A 10,000-nucleotide genomic window follows, 5' to 3' on the forward strand; every position below is an offset into this window, starting at 1 on the left:
TTCAGAACTTCACTTTTATTTTTCTTTTCTTTTGGACAACATAGATTTTTGAAGATGGGCCATAAGCATAAGAACTGCCTTTTGGGAATGTTGGTCTTAAAATGGTGAAAATGACTGATTTTACAATGTAAAATAGTGTTGCAATCACTGGGTATTTGATAAATAACCAGTGCCAGATATTATTATCCTGAAAGAAGGTCAAGTGAGGTCTTTATGTTTTTACAAAAAATTAAGTATGAAGGGTGGCATCACAAAAGGGGATAAGCAGTGTATTTAAAGACTATATTTATCAGAAGAAAAGTATATAAGCATATAAATATACAGCAAAATTGTATTTAATATGTATTGTCTGTAGACTTACACTTCCACATGATTTCAGAAACAAAACAGCTTTCATTTTTATATTTATATATTTTATATATAATAATATTATAAATTATTCCTCAATATATTTTTGCCAGGGAATAAGTTGAAACTAAAGATGGATGCAAATAAGAATGACAAAGACAAAATTCCAAAAAAGTATCTTTTATTTAAAAAAAAAGGCCAGCGAATGGGTTAGCTGTGCATGTGTGAGTGAAACTCTAGTTAATAGAACAACAATAATTTTCACTGCCTTTCTCAAAATTATACACCAGAATAATATACAAAACACAGTTCTGTGGACAAAACTTGGAGCATGATGCTATGGACATACAGCATCTCACAGAACATTACAAACCAAGGCTGCGAGGAATGATATTAAATTAAGGATACAGTCAGGAGCAGGTTAACGGTAGAAGTTTCTGGTGTGGATTACTGATTGTGTGCTGCCTGAAGTTTGTTAATAATTCTTTTTCATATTTAAATACTGACAAAAAGCATTAAAAGGCACAAAAACATTTTGCACAAGACTATAGCAGTGAGTTGGCACTTGATGGTTGAGATAAATATGGGCAAGTACTCTTTAATTTCCTCTTTAAACCGCAAATACTCTTATTTGAGTAACAAGCTCGAATGAAGAGTTGTTTTATGTAACATTGGTGTGTATTATATCAGGGGATTTATGTCTCTTGCCCAAGGAAATGGGTCACACACACAGATGCACTTTTTCCACTCAACATATATACACGTTTGCATGTACATACACACATCCATGTGGTGTCTGTCCATGTGTACAGGAGGTCCAGTTGACATGTCACTCAGTGTGTGTGGTGTTATTTTACCCCATTTCCTTTAACCCTAGATCATGACTAATCGCAATTTGTTAAGCGTAGCTTTCAGACACCTGTTCTGTCCTGTGCGGGTCTGTTGGTGCTGTTGCATTTTCTTGCAACTTGGAATGGAGATGTTACTGGTGATCAGTTTTCAACAGAATGATATCAAAAGAACTGAACCTCTACCATCCTTCACTTCAGTTATCTTGTTAAAAAAAAATAAAAGAAAACAAACAGTACTGTAAATAACCAAACCCACATTACATGTGTTTATCTACTTAAGAACAAAAATGAAACCAATAATGCATGAACATAAATACATATAAGACTTTATGTCAAAATGACACTATAAGATACATATGAGCATTTCAATTAAGACTTATCCACTGATGCAAATGGCCAAATGTGCTGTGGTGAACAGTAGCTCTGGCCATTCATGTACATTTTACTGCAAATTCACATAACTGGTCCCACATATTCTCTTCACTGCATCTGCTTCTCCATCTGAATTGGGCCAAACAGTTTCTCTTCCACATAACTCAGTGGCAGCCCTTAGCTTTACCTCAGGTGGGCACACACTCGCAATCATAAACTGGAAAAATGGGGGATGTACAGGATGTAGGTGTAGGCGATATGTCCTCATGGAGGAGTTTGGCTCACCAACAACACAATTTGTAGTGTAAAAAGTCTTAAGTGTGTTTTCATTGCAACGATATAGCTTTGTATAAAATCAGCAGGCACTTTTTCTTTTATTTGTTTCATGTTCAAAGGGTCACAGGTAGCCCACTACCGCTACACACATGCCCCCACCTGCTCCTTACGTCCTTCATTAGTAGTGCATCAATTTTAATGAGTCTCTGGCATGAACTGACCACTTCTTGTCCCCTTAAGGTCGAGACAGCGTGGTGTAGACAGGCTGGTCCCAGCTGGAGGTGCTGGGGCTGTGAGCTGGAGCCATGGACAGACTGTTGAGGATTGGGCTGCCATAGGGCCGCCGGGACGAGTGGAAGTAAGGGTACTGGTAGAGGCTAGAAGGGTAGCCAGAGTAAGGGTTGTAATAATTGGAGCTCTGGAGGTCAGTATAGTCACACTGGGAGTTGGAGAAAGAGGCTGCAGCCGAGGCAGCTGATGTGGCCGAAGTGACACAGGCCTGACTACTGTAGGAGCCGTAATCAGAGTGTGAGGGTGACCCGTGGGAGTGCTCACTGTAGTGGCTGGGGCTTAGTTGCTCCGTTTTAATATGGAGTCGGTGCTGACCCACCTCACCGGCAGAGGGTGAAGAGGAAGACATGGTGCTCTTGCGGCTCCATGCTGACCCGTTGGCAGTTGCGTGACTATATGAGGAAGTGTATGAGCTGCTGGGTGCTGGAGTCTGCCCATGGCTGTGGTCTGAAGGCAAGGTGGAGGTGCCTGAGGCGTGGCCGTTAAGCGGGAGGTACTGGTCAAACTCGTGCACATCGAAGGTCTCAATGTTGCTGATGACATCAGTGCTGAGCTCAGATATGTCTACATTGCTGAAGTCGATGTTTTGCCTGTTGCTGTCAACAAGACGACGGCCCTCATGTTTGAGATCCTGCTTCACCCCGTGGTGCAGGTCTGTTTTGGGAGTAGTAGGGGGTGTAGGGGGACCATGGGGCTGCCCTGAAAAGAAAGAAATCAGGTGTAAAGTGTGAGGGTTCATCACTCTAAATACAAAATGGCTCAAACTACTTGTGTTTGATACATCAATTCTTGCATTAAATGTGACTGCATACCTGTATGCTCGGGGTGGTGGTGTCCATCAGTCATCCCTGCCAGTCCTCCCATCCCCGGTTCAGCTTTATACATATGATGTGCCAGTTCTGCTCCTGAGTCTGAGTCGCTCTGGCCTGGTTTTACATTCTTCCGTCGCCGAGGCTGGTACTTGTAGTCTGGATGATCTTTCTTGTGCTGAACCCGAAGCCTCTCTGCTTCATCTACAAATGGTCTCTTTTCACTCTCTGAAAGCAAGCTTTAGTAAAAAAAAAAAAGAAGAAAAAAAAGAATGGTGAAAACGTTCAAATGTTTGCTGTCAAACTAACAATACTAACACAAAGAGCATATAGAGTTCAGAGTTTATCTGTTGTTAAAGGGCGATGAATAAAATGGAGGGGAAATCCATTCTCAATTTCATCTTCTAAATCATCTACAGTCAAAAAAAAAACAAAACGTTTAAACATGTAGCAAATTTTAGATTTTTTTCATTTCCAAAGTTTTAAAGTAGTAAATTTTATTTGTCAAATAATGATTGACTCTCTGTACAAATCTGTAGTCATGACCAGTTGCGGTCTTTATATTTATTTTATTTTATTGTTAATGTTAATGTTAACATACAATATGTCATTATAGTAAATACAGTTTTTCCTTACCGCCACAGTTTCCCCAGCGTCTTGCTCAGTTCGGCGTTGTGCAGGTGTGGATACTGATCCGCCAGTTTTCTCCGGGCCGCTTGCGCCCAAACCATGAACGCATTCATGGGTCTCTTGACGTGAGGTTTGTTCTTCAGAGATCCGTTCCCCCTTACAGGCATAGGCACCAAGGACCAGTCGTATCCTTTGAGAACTTGAGAAACTGCGTCCCGTATGCAAGCTGGGAACCGGTCGTCATCCTCGGAGTCCAGTTTCTTGCCCAAACCGGTAAGCAGGGATCCTTGACCGTCGGAGCCGGTCGGTGAAGACGGAGCATCTGAGTCGGACTCGTCCTGGGACATGGAGCTGTTGGTGCCCGACGGACTGCACGGCTGGTCGCTGATACACTTGTCATGTTCTTCTGTCATTTTTAACATTATACGTTAGTCCCGAGAGGAAAATCCAAAAACAATATAATATCTACAACTACGGGAAAACCAGATATTATCACTGAATTCAAGAGCGCATCAAAGTGGCCAGTGCGCTTTTTACGCACGGGGCGCCACGGTAAATTCCTTCAAGAAATTGAGTCAGTAAGAGTCCGTTGTTTTCCTCCTGCTTCCCTGTTTGTTTGTCTTCGTTCCTCTTGTTTTCCCAGACTGTCACGGGAGGTACGATCGTGAAAGTTGTGAGCTGTGGCGCTACACGTTACAGCAACTTGAGTTGGAGTTTTAAAATCGTCACTCCACCTTCCTTCTCTGATTGGCTGGAATATATCACCACTTCCAAACCATTGGTTCATTTTTTCATGTGGGCTTCGTTATTGCACTTTTTTTTCTTTTTTTCTTTCTTTCCTTTTTTTTTTTTGTTGGTGACATAGTGTTTTTATTGACGTTGCACAGGTTGTTTGACATATATTCTGACATTATGTTATAATGCTGTTAGGAAATGGAATGAGTCCAGAAATGACCTTTACATACACAAATACTTTCAGTGTAATCAATTCTGAGCACAAATGCAAACCTCTCCAGTAATCTAAATGTAAAAAATAACATGTATTAATAGGGTTATTGTCAGATAGTCTGTTACGTTGCTATAGGTTACTTTCTGCTTCATATTCAGGCTTCAATTTAGTTTAAAGTCTTTAAGGTTATTTAGAATTACACTTTTTAGAATTAGCAAAATGTAACAAATATGTCTAATGCAGATTTTCTTTAATATATAAAAACAATCCCTTCCTGAGGTAAAGATTTTAACTTTGAAGCTTATTCTCTCAGATGATGAGTGAACAGATAAGTGAACAGTCTCCATAATCATTTTTTTAATGTTTTTAGGTGAGATAAATTGCTGCACATTAAAGACAATGTCAGTAGAAAATGTATACATGCAGTTCATGCATGTCTACACTTTAATATTGTCTCTGTGATTGAATGTGGGAAGAACTGAACCTGAATCTAAACAAACAAACCTCTGAAATTCATATTCTCACGTCTCACTCTCGACTTCTGACAAAAGGTTTAGTTTTGATAACAAAAGCATCCAACTTCAGAGGCCTGTGGAAGCCCAATTGCTACTTTGCTAAATGTTCCAAATATAGAAGAGGAAGTTATTCTTTCCAGGCAGTCTGTTTGTAATCTGTAAGTTAGTTCTCAACACCAGTGAAGCAGGCTTTTTATGACGCTGAAGATATAAAAAGCAGAGGAGATAAGAGGGTAGATAGAATCACTGCCTTTGTTAATGGTGTCTTTGTGTTCATGAATTGTGGGATGATTTTTATCGCAGGCCTCCCCATGAAAAGACAAGGTATGTTTGTGCTAGACAGCAGTTTGCTTTGCTCGATGAACGCTGCAAGTGACTGCGGGATGAAAAGCGTTTTTAATGTGGAAATAATAGAAGCTGTGGCTTGTATAAGTGAAATTTTCTGCAAAATAAGAACTGGTTTGCACAAAAAAGGTAAGATTTCATAGTTTTTTTCTTTGATTAACAATAGGCTTAAGAAGACAAAGGATGCCATTGTCAATGTACTATATTGCATTTACTGTAAAACAGTTCATTTGATATAATGTAATGTATAATAAGCAGTTGCAGTTACTTTTATTTAACATTTACATTTTATCAGAAAGTATAAAATGAAAGTCAGTCCTGCTTCCTAGCAGCTGCTGTCAAAAGATTCAGTTGGGTCAAGTGCAGTGCCTGTGTGTGTGTGTGTGTGTGTGTGTGTGTGCGTGCGTGCGTGCGTGCGTGCGTGCGTGCCTGTGTGTGTGTAGAGCAACACTGCATTGTAAAACATGACTTTATTCTCATCCCGCTCCACACATGGTTAAGTATTTATTGTGTGTATGTAAGCATGTGTCTGGTCACTGTATATAACATGCACATATGTACAACTATAGAACTTTTCCTCATATAAAATCAGCAGGCTTGAGCCTGTGCAAATGTATTATATTGTATTTGCTGTAAAAAAAAACATATTTCTTGTCGCTGATTCATAAATTAAAATAATCGTGATCCTTTTAACATTCCCTTTGGATTTGTAATTAAATCTTTTTTTGTTTTTGTCACATGTAATGCAGCAAATCCCTGCTTTTAATCATTATTGAAACCGAGTCAACTGTTCCTGGCTCAAGTCCTGTGTCCCACTAAAATTTATGGAAATGCTTTTGTCAGGGTTGAAGTATCCTGCCGACAGACAAACAAACAAAAATGATTTAATATTAATCAAATCAATGTGTCAGAGTTCAAAAAGTGTTTCATGTGGTCAGGGTTAGTTTTGGGAAATCATTTCAGGTAGAGTAATACTGAACACAAATTAGCAAGTCTAACATGAGTGACGGCTGCTTTCAAGTATGGCTAATCTGTGAGACTGTCTTGGTTTCTGGGTAGAAAAAAAAAAACAAGAAAACAGATTAAACAGACCCCATCCTTCCCCCTTCATGCTTCCATGTATATTGTGGGGAGAAACTCTGACCAGAGTCTGTGGGCTTTCGGTTCTTGATTAGAAAAGGAAGGAACAACAAAACAGAGGTGACCACGCATGAACCTGGAGTGTCCCAAAAAAAGAAGGAAGGTTTTAATTTTCCTATTCTTGGTAGATGCATCACAAAGAAAAGTACCGGGTAAAGATTTTTTTTTTTTTTTTTTTTGTTTCTTGAGGGCCTTAGCAGACCATGTTAGCCAATTCCTCCTGGGCCCTAGTCACTTCTACCCTATATGTAAATTATACTCCCTGGCTTCTAATGTGCATACAAAATCAAATTACACAGTTGCCCACAGGAATTCTGCTCTCTTTGGTCTTTGCTTCTGTGTTTTAATACATTTAGGCACTTTTCTTCACTCTGGCCAAGTTATTTGGCTAGAGGTAAATTGGCATAAATTGCCATAGCATTGTGCAGTATAGAAAGAAGTTCTAGATGTGTTAGGGTGATGTGAACCTGATGAGGAGTTCGTAAAGTTTCCTCATGTTTACAAAAAAAAAAAAAAAAACGTTGGGTGGATTTCTGCTATGCATCCAGCAAATAATGCATTCAAACCATATATTTAATTTTCATCTTCATACTTTTGTGGAGGATGTATAAATTCTCCACCATAAGAATCCTAAGGGAATTTATGCAGAATTTTCCACATGGATGACAACTGTGGAAACTGTCTCTACAATTACCTAACCCTAAACCAAACAGCAAGCCTTCACTCTGTTAAATAATCTCACTGATTGCACACTGAGTCAGTGTAAACTTGGTGAACTGCAGAGACTGGCATGCCCTCCCTCTCACCCAGACGATCCCAACCACTGCGTAACCACATGTGGAACAAGCTCCTGGGCTGCTAACAAGCTATATATCACCCCTGCACCACATCAACCAGACCACTTCTAACTTTGGTTTCACACACTCAGAAAGAAGGTAATTACTACAGAATTTACAGTTGGAGTAAATAAAAATGGAAGTTACAGATACTGTAAAATACATCTAAAAAAGTCCTAATATCAAAATTATGTGTGGCTCCAATACCAGTACAAGTTGAAGTCATAGGACCTTGAATTATTACATCTTTAGGTTAAATGTTTTTCAGTTTTCCACTGGATTTTCCAACCAGGATCACAGACACTTTAAAATGAAGTCTCAGTGATGGATGTACCTACTCCTCCTCTCTGTTCTATCTCCACTCATCACACCCCCTCTGGAACTTGGATGGTTTGTGGCCAAATGTATTTTCCAGGTTGTCTAGTTAGTGAGGTCAAGGACCTGAGGATGTTTGACTCTACTGGTTATAATCATAGTCCAACACTCATGGCAGCTGCTGTGTGTTAGGGCCTTCCATTAACCTTTGACCCCACACTATCCTAAATATATTATATTAAAAGACCATAATTAGGGGTTTACTGGACCAATTGCAGGTTTTATTCAAACCTATTAGTAGATGCAGAGTGTTGCAGGGGAGGGGTTCCACATCGAGGAGGGAAAGGAAGGGAGTTTTGAATAGATTGAAGGAGGAGTGTTTGAAACTGAAGGAAACAATTAGTCCAAAACATCTCAGGGTGTGTTTGGCCTTCAGCCACACTCATTTTTAATGTCAAGAGTATAAAAAAGATCAAGTGTTTCCAGATTATTTGCTGTTTTCCCCCTGACACATAGCAGATTTGTGAGACAGCAGTTTACTTGGGATAGCTTTGTATGTTCATATAAATTAGAGATTATGGGCAGAAATATGTTGGAAGCTTTTCTGGTAGCACGTCAGGGAGGATTATGTCAGTTCCTCTTTTCCTAGTTTCCGTCAAGCTTTTCTGTAAATTGTTCTCCTAAAAACTGTCAATATGTATTTTGACTCTCTCACATGTAAGAAACATTTGTGTACATTTGAAAAGCGCACAATGGTTTTAGCTGTTTACACAAAGATTCTGTTTAAATGTTGCCCAAAGCAAAGCCTTAGGGATGATTATAGGTGAACAACTCAACAAACTTCTATTCAGTCTCCAATGTGCCGTGGAATTCCTGTTTTATTTTCTCCTGACATGACAGCATAAATGCTGAGATGTTGAGCAGGAATGATACTTCCCATGGTAGATCTTGTCCCAGAGTTGTCCCAAGAGGACCATGAGACTATGTGGGATCTTTTTTTACACTTTCTGATCTTCACCCCCTCTTTCTGTCTTTCTTCCCTCTCATCTTCACAGCATATGTTCTGAATAAAACTTGCGGTGTGCTCAGTCTTCCACATTGTCTATGTTTTTGATCCTTGATTCTCATAAATCATCTCCCTAATTTGCCTATGAATTAGATGGTGCAGGGCATGAAGACATTTAGGACACAGCTCAGGCGGTGAGGGAACAGAGAGCCCACCCCTTGACTTTACGGGAAAAGGGAGGCCACTCCACAAAAGCAAGACTATTTAGAGAATTTGTCTGACTGTGGTGACTTAGCCTCACAGCACTAAGATAACTGTGGTGGATTGTTTTTATTCGTGGATAATTAAAATAAGAATTATAAACCATTGGCACTGTTCAGCTTTATGTTCTTTTTACGAGCACAAGAGCTGCGTGCATGTATACATGTCTACACATACAAATCCACAAAGTGTGTGGTAAGTAAGCACAGCACACACAAACCAGCACAGAAATCCAAATCTCTTGTGCACAATTCACATATTACAAGATAATTTATAAGCCATTAAAATGATTATTTGTGAAGTGGATCAAATTCTCCAATTAGGCTTTCAGCATACCAGCCAAGACCTTCAGTGTTTATGAGCAGCAGTTAGTATGTCTGTCTCCAGTCTGTCTATAGCCTATAATAGAAACACTACACTGAAAAACACATCAGCACACCTGCTGCTAACCACATGTAGAGAATAAGTGTGAAGTGATGATCTGAATTCATGTTGTCATATTTTATATTATGTTAAAGCTCTAAAACAATTTCCATGGTTTGATGCGGATTCATTTACTGTATAACTGAAAACTGTTTTAGCATTTGATCAGAGGTGATACCCCAACAAGATGGCTGTGAAAATCTTGCATCGCTTTTGTCCATATTGGAAATTCATATGTGTTATGGATAGACATTTAAGACATTAGTTTATGAGGAAGAAGGAGAATGATGAATGTTTGAAGGTGCAGAAGTATGTGCTATGACTTCTCATACATGCTTTCTAGTCAGCACGGATCTTGCAGGTATACATATACATATATATATATATATATATATATATATATACATATATATATGTGTATTCCAAAGATTCCATGAACATGATGCAATATTTTTAAAAGACACTGGTTTGACATTGGCTTTTGACTCTCCATTTTCTGTCAAATCCTGACGTGTATTTTGATCTGTGGACGGTTACCTTGTTCTTTAATCTCATATGATGTGATATTTCAGGACATGTTAATCCATTGCATGCTGTATGATTTCTCTTCCAACTGTCACACACACATCACTT

General features: G+C 39.1%; 1 protein-coding gene across 1 annotated transcript; it reads right to left on the minus strand.

Annotated features, from left to right (window-relative positions):
- Positions 1-552: 552 nt before the first annotated feature.
- On the minus strand, positions 553-3,999 carry LOC113141295 (SRY-box transcription factor 8). Its single transcript, XM_026325622.1, has 3 exons — positions 3,584-3,999; positions 2,951-3,186; positions 553-2,837 (listed from the first exon to the last, which is right to left on the minus strand). The coding sequence occupies exons 1-3, from the start codon at positions 3,997-3,999 to the stop codon at positions 2,083-2,085; spliced, it is 1,407 nt and encodes a 468-aa protein (XP_026181407.1). The 3' UTR covers positions 553-2,082.
- Between the last annotated feature and the right edge of the window lie 6,001 nt (positions 4,000-10,000).

This window comes from Mastacembelus armatus, chromosome 8 (assembly GCF_900324485.2).
Source record: "Mastacembelus armatus chromosome 8, fMasArm1.2, whole genome shotgun sequence".
NCBI lineage: Eukaryota > Metazoa > Chordata > Actinopteri > Synbranchiformes > Mastacembelidae > Mastacembelus > Mastacembelus armatus.

Bases quoted from the DNA above. Each gene is read 5' to 3' on its own strand.
- LOC113141295 (XM_026325622.1), bottom strand. From the start codon at position 3,999: ATGTTAAAAATGACAGAAGAACATGACAAGTGTATCAGCGACCAGCCG. The intron at 3,187-3,583 runs GTAAGGAAAAAC...TTTTTACTAAAG, and splicing joins ACGCTGGGGAAACTGTGGCG to CTTGCTTTCAGAGAGTGAAA. The intron at 2,838-2,950 runs GTATGCAGTCAC...CTTTCTTTTCAG, and splicing joins CCACCACCCCGAGCATACAG to GGCAGCCCCATGGTCCCCCT.